General features: G+C 44.9%; 2 protein-coding genes across 11 annotated transcripts; both read right to left on the bottom strand.

Moving 5' to 3' along the window:
• Positions 1 to 841: 841 nt before the first annotated feature.
• Positions 842 to 10,840, bottom strand: pmp22b (peripheral myelin protein 22b). Of its 2 annotated transcripts, none has more exons than XM_035145237.2 (5): positions 10,591 to 10,840; positions 7,542 to 7,632; positions 7,180 to 7,273; positions 4,100 to 4,240; positions 842 to 3,250 (listed from the first exon to the last, which is right to left on the bottom strand). In XM_035145237.2, the coding sequence occupies exons 2-5, from the start codon at positions 7,617 to 7,619 to the stop codon at positions 3,090 to 3,092; spliced, it is 474 nt and encodes a 157-aa protein (XP_035001128.1). In that variant the 5' UTR covers positions 7,620 to 7,632; positions 10,591 to 10,840; the 3' UTR covers positions 842 to 3,089. The 2 variants fall into 2 exon arrangements, with proteins under 2 accessions (XP_035001128.1, XP_035001127.1); XM_035145236.2 differs by lacking the exon at positions 10,591 to 10,840 and adding an exon at positions 8,194 to 8,351.
• A 5,621-nt stretch (positions 10,841 to 16,461) lies between these two features.
• Positions 16,462 to 22,486, bottom strand: tekt3 (tektin 3). 9 transcript variants are annotated; one of them, XM_047338359.1, is made up of 10 exons: positions 22,375 to 22,486; positions 22,186 to 22,275; positions 21,498 to 21,550; positions 20,697 to 21,280; positions 20,023 to 20,106; positions 19,858 to 19,928; positions 19,628 to 19,771; positions 18,549 to 18,771; positions 17,739 to 17,893; positions 16,462 to 17,079 (listed from the first exon to the last, which is right to left on the bottom strand). In XM_047338359.1, exons 4-10 carry the CDS (start codon positions 21,258 to 21,260, stop codon positions 16,863 to 16,865), a joined length of 1,458 nt encoding a protein of 485 aa, XP_047194315.1. In that variant the 5' UTR covers positions 21,261 to 21,280; positions 21,498 to 21,550; positions 22,186 to 22,275; positions 22,375 to 22,486; the 3' UTR covers positions 16,462 to 16,862. The 9 variants fall into 9 exon arrangements, with proteins under 9 accessions (XP_047194315.1, XP_047194314.1, XP_035001898.1 ...); XM_047338358.1 differs by having other exon boundaries at positions 20,697 to 21,283; XM_035146007.2 differs by having other exon boundaries at positions 21,498 to 21,561.
• Between the last annotated feature and the right edge of the window lie 1,644 nt (positions 22,487 to 24,130).

The raw sequence follows: 24,130 nt of genomic DNA on the forward strand, positions 1-24,130 counted from the left end.
ATTTGTCGTCTGCCTTAACCTTTAATGATGTGTTGTGGCATAAAGAGCCTTCATAATGGCCCCGGAGGAGGAGCATCCATTAGATTGACTGACGGGTAATAGAGGAGGGCGACGTGCAGGAGGAATCGCAGCTCTCTGTCACATGCATGCACGCTGATGGCAGAGCGGCTCCGCCCTCGCAAAACAAGCTTAATGATCACATATAGAGTTAATGAGGTTCAACACTCTTCAGTAGGAAAAAATATGATCTGATAAACCCAACTGCAGCCTCCATATCCGGGTTGGATTTAACTGCAGAGCTCATAGTGAACCACACAGGGGCACTGTTGGATAGTTTAGTGTCATGGATACATTCTGCCCCTGTTCCTATGCTCAACCTCAAGATGTCAGTATTGAGCAATATATGATAAAGCTGCCAAAAACTATGTAATGGTTATACGCCCCAAAAATATGGAAAAGTTGGACATGAGGGGGAAAACAATGTAAATGTAGATGCATAATTTCTAAGATACTGAAATCTACACCACAGAGATCAGAATGCAGTGTCCTGACTACACCCAGCGCTTGTATGTGAGTGGGGGGGCAGTGGGCGGCTGTGACCTCTCAGGCCTTCAACAGGAATCTTCCCCTCTGTGAGTTCTCTTTCACGGGCCGTAGATCTAGATGCCTATCAGCAGCCGGGGCGCAGAACCGCCGGTTACGGCCCAGAGCTGTTGTCTTTTAAAGGGGACGGATATCATCACAAACCATTAAAAGCTGCACACTGTAAACACACAACCAGTGGAGTTCACTCTCATCGGAGCAGGGGGTGTGGTGCTAGTGAAAGACACAGACGCCCGCGTGGTGGTGGTAAGAAACATCCTTTAATGATTAAACTCAAAAAGTAGCTTTGGTAACATCGCGAGCGTTTGTAAGTTTAGGTGTAAACATGGTATAGACAGTTTAACTCAATAATCAAAGAGAGGGGCAGTTGTCATTAGAGGCGACCTCTTCTAACTGAACCCAGGTAAGGATCTGCACCCCACAGCAGACTGGCTAGTGTGAGCTCTGAATCCATCCACCACAACACCGCTGCTCTGTTTGTTTGGAGGCTGCAGGATCTGACAGGAGATGTCAAGTGGAGGACATGTCTGATGCTATGAGGAGACACTGTTGACACTGAAACACAAGCTGCGTGTTTTGAATCACTGGCATCAGGTGCCTGCCTCCTCCTCCTCCTCCTCCTCCTCCTCCTCCTCCTCCTCTGAGCGTGTGTAACACAAGTCGCAGGCAGCAGTTTGCAGCCGCAGCTGATTTGATCTGCCGGAGCACGATGGCACACTGTAAAGACGCACTCTGCTCGGCTGGACTGTAAACAGGAATTCACATGCTGCCCTCCTGACGTCTCCTGGCCCGCCAACGTGCAGCTACTGTCGGCTGCAGCAGTTCTAACATCTACTACCATCGACTGGCGGATTTTCTTTTTGCAGCCCGGAGACGCTCGTTTCATAGTTGATATTCTGCAGCCATGCAATTCATTATAGCTCCTAATGCATCGAGTGTTAATCCAAATCCCTCGTAACAGTGGAGCACACGGTGTTAGATAATGCGAGAGTAGTTTTATTGAGTAAGCGTTTTTTGTGTTTAAGGCTGTAGATTGTCACCATCAACATGTGTTATGCACAGTAACATAGAAACAGTGTTTTACACAGTAGAAGAGGAGACACACACGTGGGCAGAGAAACGGCCGAGCGCCAAACTTCAAGTATGTGAAACAGACATTTGTATCATCACTGCAAACCTCTCTGTCCCTGTCCTCAAAGAAAAAGTTAATACTAAAATGTGTTTTTAATCCCGTCATCTGGTGTTTTTCTCATATGGCTTCAAGTGAGTGGCATTTATTTCTAGTAAAGTTAAATCAAACTCATGTTTCCCCTCAAGCTATAATGTCCCAGAGGGTTATTTCCTTTATGGTACTGTTCTATTTTGGTGATTTGACTTTTTAGAGTCACGAGGGCGAACGTACAAAACTAACGAGGGAAAACGTAACGGAGCTAAAATAAAGCTTTCACGTGAAGTAACTTCACTGTGATCGAACTTGCAGAATAATACTGACATTCCAAATGACTTTTGATTTCATCAGTGCACCACCCCCAAGCTCAGGTATTCACTTTTTTTACAGAAAAAAAATTAAAATAAAATAAGAAAAGGTCAGACACTGCGATGTGAAATAGGCTTGTGTTCCCTAAAGAAGCAGTCGGGCACTGTTGTGTGCACGTGTACCTCTCCTCTGATCCTCGCTTTAATTCATGGCAAGCTGTTCTCGACTCGAAACAACAACACAATAACTGTTATGTCGCTATCAGTAATAGGAATGATAAATATATATATAGCACCATCTTTTTATGTCGAAAATAAGAAAATAAAAATTAAAAAACACTGAAACTTGCAAATTCACAAAATAGAAAAGGACCGAATCTACTGCATATTTCACGGCTAATGCTACGTCCACGGATGTTACCACTCTTTTTGCCAAGCAAGCCTATCCGGAAAAAAAAACCAACCTCTCTATTTGTTTATACATGCACTTTGGTTAATATGTACGTCAAGAGACGTTTTTTTCATTTTTAACTGATTCTTTGGCAGTTTACCGAAACAAAAACAAAAACAAAAAAAAATAGAGAAAGGAAACGCAACAAAATAGCATCTAATTATTTCATCATTACAAACAAACAAACACGGAGGCACTTAATCAGCTGAAACAAAGCTCATACAAGTATCTGTTGACGGAGCAACACAAAAACTATGTACATATATGTAAAAAGTGTTATAAATAGGTTTTAAACCATAGATACTATATACATCTTTTAAATGAGACAGTATTGGTTGTTTTTGTGTTGGTTTGCATGTTGTTTGTTGGGTTTACGACCCCCCCTCCCCCCTCCCCACCCTCCATAGGTGTGACCTGGCTTTATCGGCCTGGTGACTCCGTCGGTTACTTTTCACATCACAACTTATACTCGAGGAGGAGAACTGATGACACTGGCAGCCGCGCAGGGGGGGGGGGAGGCCGGGGTTTTTTACTGGGAACACTGGGATGGAGTGACGGCTCATTCTCGCTTCCTCAAGATGACGTAGATGAGTCCGCTGATCAGCGCCAAGGGGAAGGCCACCCACGCCAGGATGTAGGAGTAGCCGAAGGCGTTTGCCTCCGGCACCCAATCCGTGCTCATCACCGTGTAGATGATGGCTCCGCTCATCACGAACAAACCTGCAGGGGAGGAGAAAAACAGTGAGCGCTGAACATCTTTCAAACCATCAGATCCTGTTTCTCAGCTGCAGTGTCTGTGTCGTGTCCTGGGCTGAACTCGGTCTGGCAGCGGAGGCGAGCAGGTCTGTGTTTTCCCAGAAGGCATCCCTCCACATTACATTACATCACGGTGCCTCATGCTTATTGAACACCATTCCAGCCTCCGCGGGCCTCCTCCAGCTCTGCCCACCTCCCTGGTCCGACATGGCATGATTTGTTTGTCAGACCCCCGCACTGCACCGCCAGCCTTCCTGACATTTTCAACTTGTGCGGCTGGCAGAGAGCCCGGTGCCATTCCTGTTTGGCTGTTTGGCTGAGTGGGCACCTGGGAGCCAGGCAATGTGCTGGCACAGTATTAGGGAGCGAACCTGGGATGTTGGAAAGGGCTGCCAACAGGAGGACACAATGGACTGGCAGTGGAGCCGCTCGCTGGCCAAAGGGCATGAAGCACAATGGACAAGCGGAGCATCAAAACCATTAGCGACTGGTCCAGACTCCCCTAATTGAATTCTCTGCCACAGAAGATGCAGTGTTGGTTTGTCTGCGTGGGTGGATGTGAATGAATGGTTTATTATCAGGCTACTCGAGCGCTGCTGTGCAAATTAAGCAGATCAGAGTGCTGGAAATGTTATTTACTGGAATTGATCAGGTGAGCGACGGAAGATGCGGTTTCACAGCTTCAGTCAAGTTTGAGAATTTGCTGCCTAGACAATAAATTGCAAGGGAAACAACTTTTTAAAGCCCTAAATCATAGTCATGTCGTGTGGTCATGTTGTCGGGAGGGGGGGTTTGTGAGGACGGTGAACTCACTGGCGAGGATCTGGAAGGTTCCGGTGATGAAGAAGCGTCCGCCCTTCTGCAGAGTGAAGAGCTGGCAGAAGAAGAGGAAGAGAGACAGGCAGCTGAAGATGATGGATAGGATCATTAGAGCCTGCACCGCCTGAATCCACTCTGTAGGGGGAGAGGAGATCGTTGTCAATAACCAGAGACAAATATTCATCATTAGCCAGAGCACAAGTTACATATAACATTCACTTAATGAGAGAAGGTAAGGGTAAGAGGGAACAAATAAAAAACAAATGCATGCTTTCTGAAGTGCGCTGCCCGTGGCCTCTGCTGAACTTAAGCATCCTGTCCGAGACAAACATAACGAGCGAGCTGATGTTTACTTCTGGGAATGTGTAATGGATCCATAACAGTGGAACCTGGGTATCTTGTTCCTAAAAGCTCAGCACGGCCCCTCGCAGCAGGAACCTATGACTAAATGCACCACATCGATTGTTAGTGCTGGTTCTGCCATTAACCCATTAGACGGCTGCATCCACAGAGGAGACTGCACTGCTGTATCCGTGCTGTCCGTCCGGAGTGGGTTCCATTTGGGCCGACATGCCAGGAATCCCCGGATTTCCAAGCGGGGTCTATTTCTTGTCTGAGGGTTATCCATGCTGGCTATGTGGCCTCTAAGGTTTCCCAAGCATTCACTCTTCGTCCCCTCTGTATCCACCCAACTCTTCTCTTTGGGCTTATTGTCGACTGTAAATGTCACGTTTTTTGGGCCAATCTCAGCTAAAATAGAATTGCTGGCACGGCCACTTGTGTTTACTGATATGATTCTGATTTGATCGCCCAGACTAGTCATTAGAAAGTGGGTTTTTACGATGTCTACATCCTCTGTACTTGGGCATAGAAATGTCTGATGTGTTTCCATCACAACTTCCTCAGGCATCTGCGGTTTATTGATTCTCGTGCATAATGTAAATCAAAGGTATATTGTGGTTTTAATGGAGGGTGGGGGCACGATGCATAATTTAGTCCTGCTCATACACTAACAGGATGATTAAGTAATAACACAACTTACTTTATGTGCTGTTATGACTTTGGCGAACCACATTTGAAAACACTTAAGGCTAAAATACAAACACCCTATTACCTGCTAACGTGTTTATACTTTTCTCTCCGTGGCCATTTACGGAAAATGCTGCCTTTTCCCACCACAATAGAGTTAAAGGGAAACAGGATCTGTGGAGATTGCAGATGCTGGAATCAGATTACCTACAATAACAGTGATGAGCACTGGTTTCAGGGACGAGATATGGGAGGAAACCTGACACGCTGCGAATCTCCATCCACGACAATACCCCGCGATTATCCTCCGCTATTGTTAATGATGTTTTCCGATGTTACATAATGTTATGTGATAACGCAGAGAGAAACAGTTCCACTCCCGTCCTCATCTATAAAAAGACCCTCGCTGCTTTCTAGCACGCAGTCATCTTGTCCTCCATCCTTCCTGCTCAGGCAAAGCAGGAGGAAACTGTGACATGGGCCATTTCCTAAAGCGAGGCAAAGTTCAGGGCTTTTCACTGATAAGCGAGTATGACTCATGTTCAACAATCTTACGTCGATGGTTTACAACTGTGGTGCTTGAATGCGGAAGCCCCACTGAAGCCTGTCACTGTAATTCCAAACAGGAACATGGCTGTTTATGTTTTCTGTCTTCCCTTCTTCTATTCTGAGACCCAACGCCCCGCTGGGCCGAGGATCACTGATGCATTAACCTATGTTTAGCTCGTGACAACACATGTGACACAAGCACCTCTCGCCCCAGACGTCATCAAAGACAAATGAAGCCAATATGTTTGTAACCAAGACAACGACAAAGGGGGGGAAACTCTGAAGTTGCAGAAATATCCTAAAAATAACTGATGGCCGTGATTATGATTCACTTCAGAGGGAAATTCATTGCTCAGCAAAGCTTCAAAGTAAATAAAAGCCCTTTTGAATGCGGGCTTGGCCCCTGTGTGATAACAGACCAGTATCTTCCATCTCTCAAAGCCAAAGCTCTCACACACACACACACACACACACACACACACACACACACACACACACACACACACACACACACACACACACACACACACACACGTCTTAAATAAACATTTTGCGTCAGTGCACTAATGAAAGCAAGTCAAACAAACTGGCTGCGCCATCAAACTACCTGGCAGAGTGTGCAGGCGCTGCTGCCCTGACAAAACACACACTGGCTGAGCGCGGCTCATTCTAGACAAATGACATCATCCGGCTGCAGCCAGCAGCTCCACGGCCGCACCACTGTGCCGGCAGCAAAACACACAGCCGGGGCAACAGGGAGCTCACTTTAAAGTTGATGCTAAGTCTTTTACGTTTTAAATATTGGAATCTGCATCGTTTTTATGCTTCGGACTCGTCCAGATAAATCTCCAGCCCTGCAGCTGTTGCCTCTAATTGTCCTAATGATCCCTGCACACTGTCAGTGGAGGTTGTGATCTGACGCTGGGCGTGACCCTCCCTCCGAATGCTATGTTCTGCCTGAGCTGGGCCAAGGTCTCCCTGCTGCTTTGCAAACACTTCACACACACATAGATTCTAAAACTTTAAATACTCCCCGCGGCCCCACCCTGATTGTCCCCGGCTCTCCGGCTCCTGTCACTATGGGCTCCCAACACGAGACCTGAATATGGACATCACACCACGACTATTTATACAGCGGCGGCCTATCAGCTCCCACTTCAGCGCGGCACTGCCACATTCTCTGCCCTAGATGGCACCAGAGTCCCAGAGGAGCCGGGACACACCCACATCATCAACATGGTGAATGTTGGATTCCAGCAAGACATTTTCCACAGTTCAAAGCCCCTCCCTTTAATATGAATGTGCATGGTTGAAATGCAAAGTCATCAAGTTAAGTTGGGGTCCGTGTTCAATATGCAAACCTAAAAACAGACGTGTAAGTGAACAAATCCTGATGATTATCACAGTTTTACAGCATCACAGTGACTTCCATTGACAATGCACAGTAAACAAGAAGTCAAAATGGGTTATAGTGAAATCTCAGGCAGGTGACTGACCTCCAGATGTTGCTGGGTCACAGTGGTATCCTCCATTGGCAGTGGAGCAGTTTATCCAGAGGTCTGAGGTGCTGGTCTCACCTGTCGTCCATACCTGGTGTCAGCAACACACACACACAGTCATAATGTTTGATGAGCAGCTCCAATAAAGTTTCACATTCTAAGTAAAAGTATGATTTATATAGTAATCATGAACATAATCAATACAACAGTGGTTAAATCTTTATTTCTCAGGTTTTGGATTCATTCATAACAATCCATCCCTTTAGGATCAGGTGGATGATGATCAGTTTGTTTTTTTTCTTACATGTTATGATGTACACATTTTTAAATTGGAGTAAAAACCAAATGATTCCACTCACGCTGACAATTGTTGACACAAACAGGAGAACCAGCCCAGCGACGTGCAGCAGGATGATTCCCAGTAGTAGGAGCAGCATCTTTACAGGCGATCTGCACAGTGATGAGAAGAGGAGACAAGAATCTGTCAGTGTGTGTCCGTGCGTGTGTGTGTGTGTGTGGCTGTCAGATCGGTGGGTCATGGGTGTGTCGCTGCAGCACGTTCAACACACAGAGTAACTTCAGCATCTAATTCAATTACATGTACTTAACACTCTTCAATGCACGAACCATCAAACACCATGTTTGTCGACATTATTCAAATTTGAAGTTCATCTCTTTTTAAGTCGCTCAGACAAAACTAATTATGTTTTTTTCAAATTGCGTCTTTAAGTCCTTTAAACTGGCTTTTTAGAAATGACCACATGTGTTTATAATAGATTTTAAAAGCAGATAAATAAAACAGTGAAGTTAGATTCTGGATAACCTAAGGTTACATTAAAGTAAAATGACGTATTATTGACCAGACAGACTTCGTGTCAGCCTCTCTCCCGGCTGTGCGCGCTGTGGAGCGGCGTGTGTCCCACAGAGAAAAGCGCGTTTCCTCCTGTCATCCGCAGCCGAGCGCGAGCGCAGCTGAATATTGAAGTTAAGAAGAGAGCAAAGTTCACTTACTGAGAGCGGGTTGCTTGTATTTCCACAAAAAATAAAGAAGAACAAGGAGCTTCGGGCGCAAGAAGCCAAAAAAACAAGTTGTCTCCAAAGAGCGCAGCGGTAGTTCCTCTGGAAGTCTCTGTCGGACTAGATTGATGCCAGGGGCTGACGTTCTGTTATAAAGTGTCTCATTATGGAAGAACAACGCCCTGCGTGCGTCGCTGCGTCATGGAGTGACCCTCTGGTCCGCAGCCAGGGTTCCCAATATAGACGCGCCATGCGTAATAGCGCACGGGTTGCCTTAGTTACTAACTCGCTGCTTGTGTAGTGACATGACGGATCATTGTTTGGCTGTCGTGGTAACTAAAAGCTGCTTTCTCCACTTTCGAGGATTGTTTCTTTTTTATCTCGGACAGATTGTGTTACAGTTATTGGACATTAGGCAACAAAGTACTTTGGAATTACATCATTTAAAAAATCTTTTATCCAGCCAAGGCTATATTTTCTCATTTATTATTAAGAATTTATTACTTTTATTGATTCAAATATCATTAAATAAGAACATATTTTATATGTATGAGGTACATTTGTAAGTGGATTGCCCAGCAGTGATTAAAACCCATATATTATTAATTATATTGTCTCTTAATTTAAATCAATGTGATGTTTTAGATGATCCAAACTTCCTTTAGCAAACCACAAATCTGATTTCTTTCTGTGAATTAAACTTTTTGTTTCCTTGGCAATTACAAACACAAACTATTGGTGTAGCGTGGGGTCTTTCCCCCCTCTGGTCGCCATGGAGACATCCCAGTGATTCACACATACTGTGAGAGATAGCATCTGGGGCTCTCCTCTGTTTGACATGACTCATTTCCAGTGGGAGTGTGATGGTGTTCAACCCTGAGTGGCTGCAGCCCCCTGTTGTTAAAAACACCTACTGGAGTTTAATCCTATAAATGTGGGTGTTGCAATCAATGGAATTCCACGATATGTATCTAAGGAGTTTAGGGAGCGGTCAAAACTGTAAATATTTTAAAGTATGACTTGAGAAGCTTATCTCTCCCTCTCCTCTTCTGCGTAGAGTTAAGAGATAGATGATTGATCAAAGTCTGATTATTTTTTTGGAAGCAGCTTCTTGGAATCGAATGTTTCTTTAGCTACGCATGTACAAGGCACCAGTTCCAAATACAGAATGATCTATAGGGGTTGGCTGATAACACCGCACATATGGACATAAGTCTCTTTTCAAAATGTCAAAAAATCAATTCCACACCCTGCTGAGAAAATACCGCCGCTCTCATTCGGATGTCACATTTCCCTCGCCATCAGCCGCCCGGTGGAGAGGAGCTCAGAGGAGCTGCCCAGCCTCAGATAACCCCTGTCAGCGGTCACTCACTATTCTTCACCACTTATCTCACACTTCCTGTATGCCTCCGCTTGTGTTTCTCACACTCGCATGAAAACAGACGGAGACCTTCCTGCTGCGTCCTCACGTCCGCACACACACACACACACACACACATGAAAGGGACACTTACAAGAACAGATCACAGCCTTGAAGTGCTGCTGAGTGAGGGCTTTGCGGCAACTCGGTAATCAAAGTACGACACATTCTGAGGCCCGAGCTGCGTAGAAGTACCTCTTTGTCTGATGTGAGTGTTCTGCTGTTGGGCGCTGATATGGTTTGTGTACTTAACCTCCTGCTCACGAGGCCTCAAATCTGATCATCTGAGCTGCAAACAGGGAAGGTTGACAGCGATGCATGCGGGAGAACTCTTGTTAAATGGTGCAATGCAGCCGTGCACTCCCCCTTCCCCATCCCTTATATGTCAATGTTTGTAAAAGACCGACAATCAGCGGGCCTCCACGGACACGGGTGTGTTAAGTTTACTGCGTTTGTGAGGCCGGGGCTGCAGCCAAACTTTTCTGGGGAGAGCCACATAGCAAACATTCAGGGCGAGATAGGGAATAACGTATCATCTGGATGGGTTTCACCTCCGTCGTTAAGATGGCAGGACTTATCTTCACGTTAGCGCGACAGACAGCGAGAGCGGATACCAGAGCCATAGATAGGATCTCAGCCAGGGGGCCTGAATCCGGAGAGTAGACACGATTGAGTTGCAGTAACTTCATCCACATACCAACATCCAGGAGAGTGTTTAAACAGATGCAGCGATCATAAGTGATGCCTCTTATTTTCTTTCCTTCATTAAAATCTGCAAAAGCATTAGAAGTAAAGTTGTGCATCACCAGAGACGGGACCGTGTCCTTGACTCAATTAGGCTCCACTCTTGTTGATTTTAAAACGGTGTGACAGGCTTTATTCTTCCACTCGATTGCATTAAATGTAATTTCACTTATCTCGGCTCCAACCAGAATCCATTAGCTGCGATGAATGAAGAGGCTCATACTCACGGCAGACTTGGAGACGGTGAATCTGGCGGATGCTCCTCACAGGTCAGAGGGTAAAGCTCACTGTTGGACCACGAGCGAACAGGCCCTTCTGTCTTGTGTTTTTCGGGGGTTGTGGCGGCCGTCGGTCAAAAGTGCCGTCAGTCCTCGAGTCCTCTCATCAGCGGTGGGACTTGCTGTTGTCTGTCTGCCCGCTGAGCTGCATCAGTTTAATAGCTCCCCTCCTCCTGCAGCCGTGTCAGAGTGTGACTGCCCCTCTCTCTGCTCGCATTGGACTCCCGTGGCCCCGGTCAATCTGACTTTTATCTCAGCTGGCCGGCATCAAACAAACACTTGCATGCAACTAGGAGATTTCTTAATTATATAGGACGGAAAGCATGAAATAACAAAAGTCACAGAAAATACAACATCAAGCAAATTGTACATACGAGTGGTTACATGTTGAAGAGGAGAAGAGATGTGGGTATAGGATCTAAAAGGGTTAAGAGCTAATGGTATAGAAAGAGAGGCTGAGAGAGGAGAGGTAAATAGTCTGTTTGTTTGTGCGCTGATAAGTTCTGAGCTACTCTCAACTCTTGTCTTGTCATCACACTTTAATCAGACTGCACACAGGGTGCTGACAACAGAGGTAAACTGAGCCCGCTCCTTTAAAATACGTCAAATACATCGCAGCATGTTGTCAGTGATGTGAGTGCAGACGGGCCTCATGTCGAGCTCAAATCAACGATTTCCTTCCAAAAACCAAGGAAAAGTAGCTGTGTCAATAATAATAAAAATAATAATAAATTTACATTATATTTATTGCTTCATTTCATTGGTCGTTTTGATACAAAGCTCTTGCCAAACTCATTTTGTCATCAACTCCTTGAAGGATCTGTGTCATGTGAGATTTCTGAACACAAAAGCATGTTTCATAGATTTTCTGGAGTTTGTTTTTCAGCAGCGGGACATTAGCCTCGTTCACAACAACAGGATCAGGGGAGAGGTGTTGATTGGGTAAAGCAGCAGGAGGCAGGACATGACGTATAAATCACATATTTTTGTTTACCGCACATCGACATCCGCGTCGGACCTTATCGTCAAAAGCTCTTTAATCCCGTTGTTTTTCCAAGTTTAGACTTCCACGGACGTGGCTCCTCTTTTTCATCCTGAGATATTTGGATTCCCTTATATCGTATATACCATCGTGTGTTTTAAAAATCACCAAAACGCCTACTCTGCAGATTCTCTCCAGCTGTATTCTCACATGGGCTCATTGGGACATTCTCCTGTCCGCAGCGACCCACTCTGTGATTTGCGTTCGCATGTGCAGCCCCAAGAGTTTGGTGAATGTCTGAAAGCAGCTATATGATCACGACTCCCACATTATCCTGTATCATTTTAAATGTGGTGTACAATCATGAAAGCGCATGTACCATATAAGCTTGAATATTTGTACATGTATGGAAAAAATCTACAATTTGATCCAAGAGTAAAGCACATTTTTTTTTCCTTTACAGCACTGTGGTTGTTCCCTTGGCAACAGACGTAAAAAATAAAAAAGGATCTAATAAGTGTGGTTAGATTACAGCGCAGCCATCATCATCCCACTATGATTCAGCAGAAAAGACTGCAGTGCTGCGTCTTGACCTCTGTGTCACTCCATTATCTTCCCATCCTCTCGGGCCCAGAGAAAAACTGAACTCGCCAGATCAATGCCATGGATTATTACAGAATTCCTCATAATCGCCCGAATGACCCCGAGATTCTGGGTCTCGTAGATTGTACTGTATGAACCGGTCGCCGTGGTCGACCTGTGACCTTTGGTTGGCATTCGGGCTTCTGTGGTTTATCGGTTGGAGTCCCAGCTATGTGCAGAATGCAGGGGGGTGGAGATAGCATTGATCGAATGAAGGTTTAGGGAGGTAAAGATTTCTCAGACAGCTACATGCAACCACAGGGCCGCTAAACGTGAAGTTGGCAGTTGGGATGGAAAACCGCATCGAATCTTAGGTCTTATCAGTCAGTTTCCAGTTTCCTCTCTCTGGCCTGTAACAGTTGAAGCCTGATTACTCAATGGATTCCCGTTTAGCTTCTTTTTTCTGTTTTTAACGTCACAAACCAACGATAGAGCGACCAAGAGGCCCCTTGAGAAAACTCAAGAGTTCTGGCACATGTTCAAAAGCCGCAGGAAGAGCTGGTTCCCATGAATGTTCAGCGCTCAGTCAAAAAACCAACTCTGCAGCAGCTTGAGATGAGCTTAAATGGATTTTAGAAGACGTTCCAGATCTCGGAGCGAGGAGGGATTTAAAAGAGATATTCCAGTAAATGCCATGATCCCCTGACAACACTTTAATTTAGTGTGGACACGTTTTTTTGTCACTTTCATTTATTTCCAATCATAACAAAAAAACTGTAACTCATATACATCTGTTCCTTCCATATTAAACTGGCATTATTAGTGGATATTTTATTATATGATGTTGAACCTGCAGTTTTACATTCACACAGTTTATATCCATTTTGAATTTTTTTGTTGTATTTTCTTCTTTTAACATTGAAGATGGACAGGGGGGGGGGGCGGTTCCTGAAGGACGACACGACCTGCTCGGAATAAGATTCACATAATAAATCTTGGTTACTCTGCCAACTTTGTCAGGCTATTAGACAGAGGGCCTAAATGGAATTGGTTTAAAAATGCACTGAATACAAAACATGTGCAGAGCTTTTTCTTCAAATAGTCTCATCTACAAAGAAAGAAACAAACCTAAAACACGGCATATGCAAGTTTAGTTGTTTTCAGTTATCGGCATTAATAAATACGTTCATTAACAGGGACCAAACCCTTGTAATCGTCACCTAACTTTGCAGCTCTTCAAAGCGTTTTAGCCTCTTTCAGCACTTTGTTTTTAACAGAGCATGAGAAAGATGCTTTCAAAACAAACAAACAAACAATAGTAATTAGAAAAAGCAACAGACAAAGTTAGCAACTAGCTGGAGAAGAAGAGCAGGTCAACACAAGTCCAGTTTTCCACAGATGTTGCTGGAAACCATGCCTCCTCCATGTTAGTTGATGGGACACTGACTTGGTTTCTGTCATCACACTGATGTACGTCCACATGTTCGTTTTCCCTGTCAGTTTGGTTTTTAATTAGTTATTTGATGCCGTAAAAACGGGGTCAAACTTTATGATTGACAACTGAGACTGACTCACGATTGGTTGAGGTCATCGGCTCCATCCCTTACCTTCAACGTGAAATGGCAGCAATCGTATATATGGGATATTTTGGCTTCATATCTGGATAGTGGGAGGAAGTGGAGACGGATCGTCCATCTTTATTTACAGTATGGTCTGTTGTAGATACGTGCCCCCTAGAGGCCAGACATTACAATACATCAGTAATAGTGCAATCAGGTAACCAACAACAAGTGTCTGTCCATTAAAAACACTTAAAGTTAAGCTCAGTACACATAATGAGGTAATATATTGTTACACGGGCATACTTTGAGTAAACAAACTAGTCTCCATGACGTCCAGCACTACAGTGAGTTCAAGTTTGTAATTAGAGCACAGAGTAAAAAACCCTCAGTGACTGAGACGAGTCTCCAGTGATCTGCGATCAGCTCTTTCGTTTGGTATGATAGCATGCAAGAAACACAAAATAACATGGGGCACAGGGCATCTATAATGAGACTGCGTGTTAAAAATAAACTGCCAATATGTTTGGACCGCGCGGAGAATTCCAGAGTACATTCCCCATATGCGGAGGTGGTGGAGGAGGTCAAAGAGGCCTATTTGTGTCACGTCCAGAGAGGGAAGCATAACCTCAAACGAAACCTGAGAGACAGAGAAACACGGCTTCGTTCCACTTAACTGAACTGTCTCTTCGGGGGCACATCCATTATGTGTTTGTGGGCCCCGAAAAAAAAGAAAGAGTTGAAAAAGAAGAAAAGAAAACAGGGACGGATAAAGGGAGAGAACACTCGATTCTTTGCTGTCTGTCAGTGTGTTTAATTACAACGCGATGAGAGCAGCGAGGCTTTTGATGAACGAGAGACAACACGGGGTCTTTCTTCTGCCATACCAGGGCTCAGGAATGTGACTGGGCACAGACACACACACACACAAAACACACACACACACACACACACACACACACACACACACACACACACACACACACACACATCTCCATGACTTCAGACACTACATTGATTTCCTGGAGACTCACTCTAACCTTAACCATAGTTACTACTTGCCTAGGATCAGAATATCCTTGTGACCTACGTGTACTACTACGACCACCCTACTACATGTCTTCACAAATAAACGTCACGCATACGACAGGGTCAGTAGGAACGTCGTCGGCAGAAACGGCGAGCAAACCACAGTTTTCATGACGTTTCAGATTTACGGGGTCTGATAAACCACCTTCACGTTTTCTGTCTCGATCCTTACACGAGCCAAATGTTGATCTCCTCGAGTACCGCCATCTTTGTGTATGGATACCGCACGCAATTACCAAGGTGGCAGAAACATCTGTCCTAGCGCTCTACAATCTTTAGTGTGAGTTCTGTGGTGTGCCCCCTACTGGTGTCCCCGAGTAACACACATAGCAACGTTTGCCTACGTGTACACGTGGTTAAACAGCAAGTATATTGCAGGCCTTACCCTAAACTTAAAACATGTCCTCACCTTTAAATTTGATGATTTACGTTATGGCGACTTGATTTTTGTCACCACTAGGACGACAAGTCCCCGTAATGTTGCTGTATAAACAGACCTAGGTCCCCACAACATGAGAAATACCTGGACCACACACTCTGAACACACACATACATGTAGGAGGGACCCTGGCAGAGACCTGCTGCCACCGACATGTCGTCAAACACAATGCTGTTTGCACAGTAGAAGGGTGGAAGAGAAGGCAGCTGTAAAACATTACACCTAAATCATAGTGCAAGTCACACACACACACTGAGTGGTTTATCTTTATAGTCACCCCCTCCTCCTGTCCGGAACCTGTACAGTGAAACTCCTCTCTATCTACGTGTGGTATGTTGATGCTTTTACTTTACAGCCACTAAAAGGATTAAGGTGGAGCCAGTTTTTTCGTGATAGATTCGAGGTAAACACTGCAGCTCAGAGATTCCAGGTTTTGCTCTTATCACGCACATCTTTGATTCGTACGTGCCACCGCCTGTCTCCGGCCTCCGTACCCACTTTGTCTGCAGCCTCTTATTTCAGTCATATTCCCACCGGTGCAGTGAGATATCGAGGATGTGAAACGTGAATTAACTGTGAGGGAGAGATGGAACAAAATTACAGTTCAGAGCAGAGAACTCTTGGCTGTGTAACGTGATCGGTCTCTACAATCTGATGGCGCTGTTGATTGTAATGAATGGAGGAGACGTTACACTCGCTCGGGCAGCATTGGCGATTTCCAGCAATGTTTACATTCCTCACTGAGGGTTACACAAGAGGTGCAGTAGTGGCAGGGTTGGGCCAAAGGAGTGTGAGAGTGTTTACAGTGTGTGTGTGTGTGTGTGTGTGTGTGTGTGTCCATAGTCCGTTCAGGCCCTGAAATGTGTTGACCGAAATCAAGACTGACATCTTTGAATGTATGGGATCAAACAGGTAACTCCCCCCCACACAGGAAGGCAAGCAGCGAGTGGTACGAGGCTAAAGTCTACAGGGTGTGTGTGGGGGGGTTTATACATAACTCACGAGATGTTTGCCCAGCTCCTCCTGTGTGAGAGGTGAAGAGTAATTGGCCACGCCGCTCATTTAAAGACACAAAAGCCCTTCACATTCCATATTTCTGTGTTTGCTCAAAGCCTGAAACTGTCACAGTCTCCGACACGTCACGCCACTCTCCGGAGGTGACACACAAGTGTTTTCTACGTCGTTTTATTGTTTTGATTGAGATACTCCCTAGCAGCCAAAGTTACATAGGAGTTTGTATATGCAATACACATCAGTAATTAAAAAGCTCTTTTCACGGATAAGGATGAACCTTAAAAGACACTGAGTTGTGTCTGATAAATCAACATGGCAGTGTATTCTTCACTGACATCACTATTTTCAAAATGTATGTTGTAAATACATTACAGGTACTACAGTCAAAATTAAGACAATCCACTTTTGACGATCAGAAATCAGAGCCTGTAAACTTAAATCATTTTACATTCAAACTCACCCACACCTCTAAATCACTCCAAAACCTTAAACATCAATCACGTCATTTTTAATTAAATTGGTCTTCTCTTTAGATACGTGTTTTAAAGACGCGGTTTCATGTGTAGCCGACCAGACGGGGCATGCTGGGAAAACTTTTGCGCATGCTCATGCACTTCTCCTGGTCCAGGAAGAGCGAGTTGGCCTTGACGGACAGGTCATGCTCCAGGGTCACTTTGGTTTTAAGCAGCGTCTGCAGCGTGTTCTCAGCCTCCATCAGCCTCTCCCGGAGCTTGTGAATGGTGTCCTCGATCTCTCTCACCTCACCCACGAGTCTGAGCAGGGAAGGAAATGCAAGGAGACGCAGCTCAGTGGGGATTTTCAGAAACGGAAGTGAGGGAAATAAAAATGAAACAGGAAACTTTTTATTTGTTATCTCTAGCTGTAATATTGACATAGTTGATACCATGTTGTAAACAGAGATTGGTTAAATATCTGAAAATGTAGAAAGCTCATAATGTTTCTAACATGTATTGTGAGAGGTGCATCACTTAAAGTTTTACATCCAATTTAAAGTGAAAAATATGAAATACACTGCATCAAATGGTAAAATGTAATTGTTTCAACTTTGACAAGTTGCATAAGTTTTGGTTTTGTAGATACGATCCCCGGTGAAGTCCACATGGGTTGATAGAATAGTTAATTGCCTTGTGCCACTGTGTAATTCTTATAACTACCACTAGATGTTGCCGAAGTATGAAATTTAAAGATTCTATATATAGTGGCTTTAATTCGGGGTATTTTGAATTCCTGAGCTGAATTAATGACCTTTTCAATAGTGTGGAGTGTTTGATTTCTAAAACTAAGCGTGTAATTGGGTGGCTATTCATGCTAGCTGGCTATCAATTTATTCTCCCCAGCTTTGTTGTAGAACTACGAATATACAAGTGTGATAAATGTATTTATTGCAGCCACAGTATAACTGCAGATGTACCTATGGTGTGGGTTGTCCCTGCAGAGCTCGATGTTGGGCCTGCGGGTTCTCTCCTCCAGTCTGGTTTGAGCCACTTTCAGAGGACACTCCTTGTCTCTCAGGGCCTTTTTCAGAGACTCGATCAGCATCTCGGTCTGGAAGATCTCCTGCAGAGTCTGGATGAGGAGACGAGACGGAGGCAAAATTAAATCACAGGAAAACTACAAAGTCATTGTAGGAGCAGCTGAGAGTCTTTTCTATGAAAACAGGAGGGCAACTAGTGAAGAAGGTGGTGATTAGGGTAAAGGAAGAACTAAAGGGAAGAGGCAATGACGGTAAAAAGCTGCACAGCGACCTGCATTGTCCGAGCCCATTTCATGTAATTCAATTCCGGCGAATCACTCCTCCTTACAACTGACAGTGACTGAGGCTCATTGAGGACTGTGTGCCTCATATCACAGCTGCTGTCGAAGTTTAAACCCATCGGACAGCTGATGGTTAAACCCCTGGAGAATTAACCTGAGAACAATGTGATCCAGTGTAGAACTCTGCACAAACAATGAAAGCGGCGTCTATTATCATTCCTCTCTTGAAAGTTTGACAGTAAACATGCATGTGTCCACCACATAAGATAAATGTCCCCTACAGGCCATGAAGCAGACAATGAATATTTATCTCATCTGATATTTTTAGGGCTTTTTAAAGAGTCTAATTTACTACACCAAAACTTTAGTGCACCACCACATCATTAGAAATCATGATCTTAGTGCACAGACATAACCAGATTGTATTGTCTTCTGTGAACTGCGAGGGTGTAGAAAGGGTGATGACCTTAGCCAAGTGTGTCTGCAGGCTGTTCTTGGCGTCTGCGGTCTCTGATATGCGGTTGGTGAAGGCTACGTTGACATTGCTGAACTGGTTCCACATTTCGTTGGACGTGGTGTTCAGCAGGATCTCTATCTCGTCCCTGAGCTTGTGGGAGGCAGCTCGTTCGCTCTGCGAGAGCAGGATGTTGTCGTCGGAGAACTTGGACCACGAGTTCGGCAGAGAGAGTCTGACAGAGGGAAAAGTAAGACATGGTCATTTATAGTCCGTCTTCCCACTGTCTTCAAATACGTTGCAGTTTAAATGGTCCCTATCTGAGCAACATATCAAGAGCCAACCCATCTCGGATTTTGTCCTGACATTTATGGTCACCTGAGGATGAATCCTAATGACTGGAAAAAGTCTTTAACTCCATCAGCAGATCAAGTTTCGCACTTAGCCTTTTAAAAATATCTACTAAAAGGATTCTGATGGACTTTAGCTGTCCCCCCCCACCACCAGGTTCATATTTGGATTGTCATTAATTAGGTGAAGCCATTCATGCCTCTCGTAGGATGAACTCTCTCTTTCATACAGTCTCACAGAACATGACAGCCCCCTCAAAAAGTGAAGTCAAAACATCTTGATTGCCCCCTGGTGGCTGGCTGCAGTATAGATCATAAAATGGACCAAAAATAAAAAAAGGAAATGCCAAATTTATTCTTAGTTCTGATAAGTTTGGGTTTTAATTCATTAGTTTAGTTATTTGACACTTCAAATACAGTGTGAAACATGATGATTGGCAGCTGTGAACCGACTTGTGATTGGTCGAGCAGGTGTATCAGTGCATACCTCCACAATCACTACTGCACAGACGGCGCAACATGGCTGAGATGTTTTGGCTTCATTTCTGTACAGTGGGAGGAAGTGGAGACGAGTCGTCCATCTTTATTTACAGTCTATATGCTACAGACTCTTAGCTTTAGCCTCTTAGCCTGGAGAGCACAGTGCGGCAGCGGAGAAACCAAAATGACTTTCAAAGATGTTCTAACTCATCCCAACAGCCCAGTCCTGTATTTTAAGCTGGTTTATTTGACTCTACTCACGAAGGGTCTAGTCTTTCAACCCCTCTGTAGTAGCCGATGCCATCTGATGTGTTCCTCAGATGGTGGCACCTGTCGTCGATCCTCTGAGCCGTCACCTTGTCGCTCATGTCTCGCTCCAGTTCGTGCTGCGCTGCTCTGTTTGACCTGAGAAAAAAAATAAATACAAAAAAAAAACAAGTTTCAGAAACAATCCTACGTGTAATATTTCATTATCTGATGTGCAGACTCACGCTAGCTGGGCGATGGCTCTGTCCAGGTGGCGCCTCATCCTTTCTTGACACGACTTGATGGCTTCCACTTCCTATTTGCGGTGTAAATAAACAGAAATAGAAACGCCTTACTTCTTTTATCCAGTTGTACACACGACTCTACTCACACTGCTCCTTCAACGTTACCTTTATTAGGTCTTTCTCGACGTCGTCATGTACCAGATCGATGGACATCCGCTTCTCTCTGTGGTACAAACACTCTTGAGACACCTATTGACAAAGTGATTATGACTAAAAACACGTTGAGGTGGTTGTGTCACTCAATATGCGGCATTCTCCTTCATTGTGACATTCAAACAGCTGAGGAAGTAATTTGAGCAGAACGCTTCAGGCCTTTGTGTAAAGTCGGCGTCCCTGCATAGAGCAATACATCAGCGGCGTTCTCATGCTTCAGTTACCTGGAGACGTCTCCCGCCACGTGATCTGAGCCAAGGAAGGTGCCTGTGTCACCGGATCTCGAGCTAGATTACTCACTCTGGGTGAAACAGATTACCAGAGGCGGACACACAGGGAACCGAGGTGATCTAATTAGGACACTGGCCCAGCAGAAGTGTTGTGAGGGGCCGCGCAGATCCCGTTGCTACAACCAAACTGGAAACTCTATAGTCCAAACTGTTTCACCACAGACACCGTGACTCACCCGGTGTTATGCATGATTGATAATGTGTGCGAGCGTGTGAAGATTACAAGGCAAATTTGATTTTACGTAAATATTCCCTGCAAAATCCTCAAAATTCAGATACAACACACACACACACACACTCATATACTAAATTAGTATACATCCCTTCCAGCCTCACCTGAAGGGGCCCCGTGGTCTCGGCCAGGGCTCTCTCCAGCCTCCTCTTCACCTCATTGAGAGATGCTATCTCTGTCACCATGTTGTCAATCTCGTGGGTGAGCTCCGACCTCCAGAAGACGATATCGTTGAGTCTCTCGCCGATGTTCTTGCTGCTCGTCTCCTGGCTTCTCCTGGTCAGCTGCTCTTTGTCCTGCATCAGCCGGATGGTGTCTCTCCTCAGTCTCTCTGCGCTCTTCCGGGACGACTCGGACTCCCAGTAGTTGCTCTGGTTGGACTTGTGCCAGTCGTCCGGGGTGTAGCGGGTGCTCATTGCTGTCCTGTTGGACGGGTAGAACATGGTGTGGGCTCGGACCAGGTCTAGATTCTCTCTCTGTAGGGAAGCGGAGGTCGGGACCGCGCTGCTGCTCTTGTAGTAGCTGTTGGTCCTCCACAGGTTGGCCGCCGGATTCACGGCAGGATGAGTGTTGCGATAGCTGGATGCCATGGTGGAGATGGCAGGGAGGAAGTGGCTGGTTTTTGGCCGAGCATATGTGGCAGTGAGAGTGGATCCAATCAGCTCCATTTCTGACTCCCCTCGCAGTGCTACTGGGTTCACACAACACCACTGGGTTCACACAACATCACTGGGTTCACACAACATCAACACATGAAATAACAGTCTAATAATAACCCTGTACAAGGTAAAAAACATTTAGTTCTTTATATATTAAAGCTCCATACTTAAAAATGAATCAAATATAATCAGAAAAATAAAATAAAGTGACACAAATAGAATTGAAAGAGAAGAAAATTGTCTTACCAAGATGATCAGAGCTTCTCCTTTTTTCCCGGCCGCCTCTCGGTTGTCTGTACCTGGAAATGAGCTCAAGAACACACTAAAGGTAAACTGACATGCATAATAGATGGGCAAGTTTGCAAGTCATTCATTCAGCCGGCCAATGGCGTTGCACGGCCCTGGGCTGCAGGAGTCCGCCCGTCCAAGATTTCTGTTGACACAGAAGCAGTTGCCACAGGTTACTGCAACACTCGGCCTGGGATTTTCAAATTAATGGCGAGCAGGTGCTTTTATTTTGTTCGAGTAGATACAGTGGGGTTACAGAGGGACAGATGAGATGTTTTTTGTGTTTGTAATTTTTTCTTTTCCTATGTTCAAATTCCCAAATATGCTTATTGGCTCTGCAACTCCAAATAGGCCCACTCTAATCGTTTTTCCTAAAATGGACAACAGGGAACAACGGAGAGAAATGCAGATAGCAAAAGGCAATGATTGGATTTCTGTGTTTCAAATCCTCCCCCATGGTTCCTGGGAATTTGCAGTTCTGCACAGTGCTCCTGTCCTTATCTTTTCCTCTGAATAACCTTTACTCCTCGATTAAATCTCAAAGTGGGTTAAAAAACAAAGGTGAAGCAAGGAAACACACTTTTTGATGATATTATAATAAAAACATGTTGCATAGTTGGGTTTTACAGATTTAGAGCTCACCTACCTTCAGATGTCTTGTTAGAAGAAGAGCAATCTGAGCTTTGTCTTCGACGCAGGCAGCATCAGATTGCTGTCATCCTGAGAACCACGCTGTCTGTATGGATTACAGTCGCCCGCTTAATGATTCATGCCACAGGAAGAGTCCACACAAACCCCTGTAGCACAGAATAATAATCTGTGTTGTGTTACCTACCATTGGAGCTGAGGATCGTTTACACTAATCTGTTCTGAAGGGCTGAGGCTGGACAGACGATAGCCTGGTTTCCACTACACAGACGAGCAGAGCTGTAGCCAGGAGTTACTCAGCTGCTCTATTCAATTCTTACCGGAACAAAATCTACGTGTGTTATTGTTTATTTGGGTGTTGCTAACGCAAGTTGCTCATTAACCTACGTGTTCATATTGGTTGGTGCATATATGTATTTTACAGTGTTATCACAATGTGTTTTGCACAACACTGAAATGTAGTGAGGTCAGCTCTAAGTGCTACTTGTGACGCTGTTGAACACTGTTACTGCAGCAACGTTTTAGTTTAACTAGCGTCATTAAAACCTTAAAATATGTGACCTTCCTACAGGGGTTACAAAGTATTCAGCTTGTCTGTTTTCTGACCCGATACACTGAGAATCTGAGATGAGCATTGGGAAAAAAATATATTAAAATGAGGAATGTAGTGAAATGAAATACTTAATCCTTTGGCTCATCAGCACAACATTATCATAACTATCAGGGCTTTCAAACGACTGTGCAAGAAACTGAATCTATTCAGAGGAACGAACCACATGGACCACCTGCCACTTCTGTTGATTGCTGGTTATTTCCTGAATTTTCTTTTTCTTCTTCACTCAAATTCTTCACCTTATATGATATTACTTTTCACAGAAACATTTTGCTTTGGTCTCTCAAATTTGATTGTGAAGAGGATTCTGACCATTGCCACAGCTTGCAGTGTAATTTCCAACTCACTAATAACGGCTCTGGGATTGACTTGCAGGTTCGGTCTATTTGAAAGGTTAGCGCTCGGGCGGCAACAAAGCTGCCGGTACTTCACTATTTTGCTTCTCCCGGCGGGGGCTACTATTGTCATGAACGTGGAGGTTTAGATTTAGAATGGAATGAGATGCCGTCGCCCCCCCCCGCATGCCACCCTGACCTCAGCCGCTATAAATACGGGCCAGAAAAGCCAGAAAATCCAGCCCCTCGTATGAAATTCCTCCCGTGCAGAGAGCTGCCAGTGGCCCCTGGAAAAGCGCTTCCTCGTCAACCTACCTCAGAAGGTGACGGAGACGTTAGAGGGGCCTATATGTGCTCCTGCCTTGTGGCCCATGAGAGTATGTTGTGAACTACTGCCTAGTGGAGACGTCTGAGAGAGCACAGTGACATAGAAGTGAAGGGTGCAATGCTCAGAGGAATGAAAACAAAGCACTTTCTTATCGTTGGCCTTAAATGCTCATTTTCGAAGGAACGGTGTTGCTGTGGTGAGCTCTGACGGCCGCACAGGGACTCTCTGTTCTCCCCGAGACGTTGTGGGTTTTCTCTGGGTACTCCTACTTCCTCTCACGCCAGCCGACGCTAATGTCGATCAACAAAAAACCTGATTTTCAGAGTGTAATTTGTCCTGCCTCCTGAATCCTGACCCGGACAATCTCCTGCTGCGTTCTGCGAATATTTCTGACCCAATTTTCCCGGCATTTTCCAGAGTTCATGTGTGAAAACGCTCCGGCCACCCCTGCACCATGGAGACCATATCTGTACAGCAGTTAGTTTGAGAATGAAAAGTGAACCGAGCAGGAGAGGACACGTATCATTACTTCTCGACGTTTATGTCACATGATGTCTGGCCCTTCGATTTTTTCTCTTTTTGGCTCAGATGAGACAAAACAAACGATGCACTGAATCTCGGGTTAGTGATTTCATGTGATCGCTCACAGAGGCTCGGTTTTTAACGA

This window comes from Hippoglossus stenolepis, chromosome 21 (genome assembly GCF_022539355.2).
Source record: "Hippoglossus stenolepis isolate QCI-W04-F060 chromosome 21, HSTE1.2, whole genome shotgun sequence".
Classification (NCBI taxonomy): Eukaryota; Metazoa; Chordata; class Actinopteri; order Pleuronectiformes; family Pleuronectidae; genus Hippoglossus; species Hippoglossus stenolepis.

Bases quoted from the DNA above. Each gene is read 5' to 3' on its own strand.
- pmp22b (XM_035145237.2), bottom strand. From the start codon at position 7,619: ATGCTGCTCCTACTACTGGGAATCATCCTGCTGCACGTCGCTGGGCTG. The intron at 7,274-7,541 runs GTGAGTGGAATC...TGCTGACACCAG, and splicing joins TTGTGTCAACAATTGTCAGC to GTATGGACGACAGGTGAGAC. The intron at 4,241-7,179 runs GTCAGTCACCTG...CTCCCCCTACAG, and splicing joins TGACCCAGCAACATCTGGAG to AGTGGATTCAGGCGGTGCAG.
- tekt3 (XM_047338359.1), bottom strand. From the start codon at position 21,260: ATGGAGCTGATTGGATCCACTCTCACTGCCACATATGCTCGGCCAAAA. The intron at 19,772-19,857 runs GTGAGTCTGCAC...TTTTTTTCTCAG, and splicing joins AGAGCCATCGCCCAGCTAGC to GTCAAACAGAGCAGCGCAGC. The intron at 18,772-19,627 runs GTGAGTAGAGTC...TCCCTCTGTCAG, and splicing joins GTTGAAAGACTAGACCCTTC to ACTCTCTCTGCCGAACTCGT.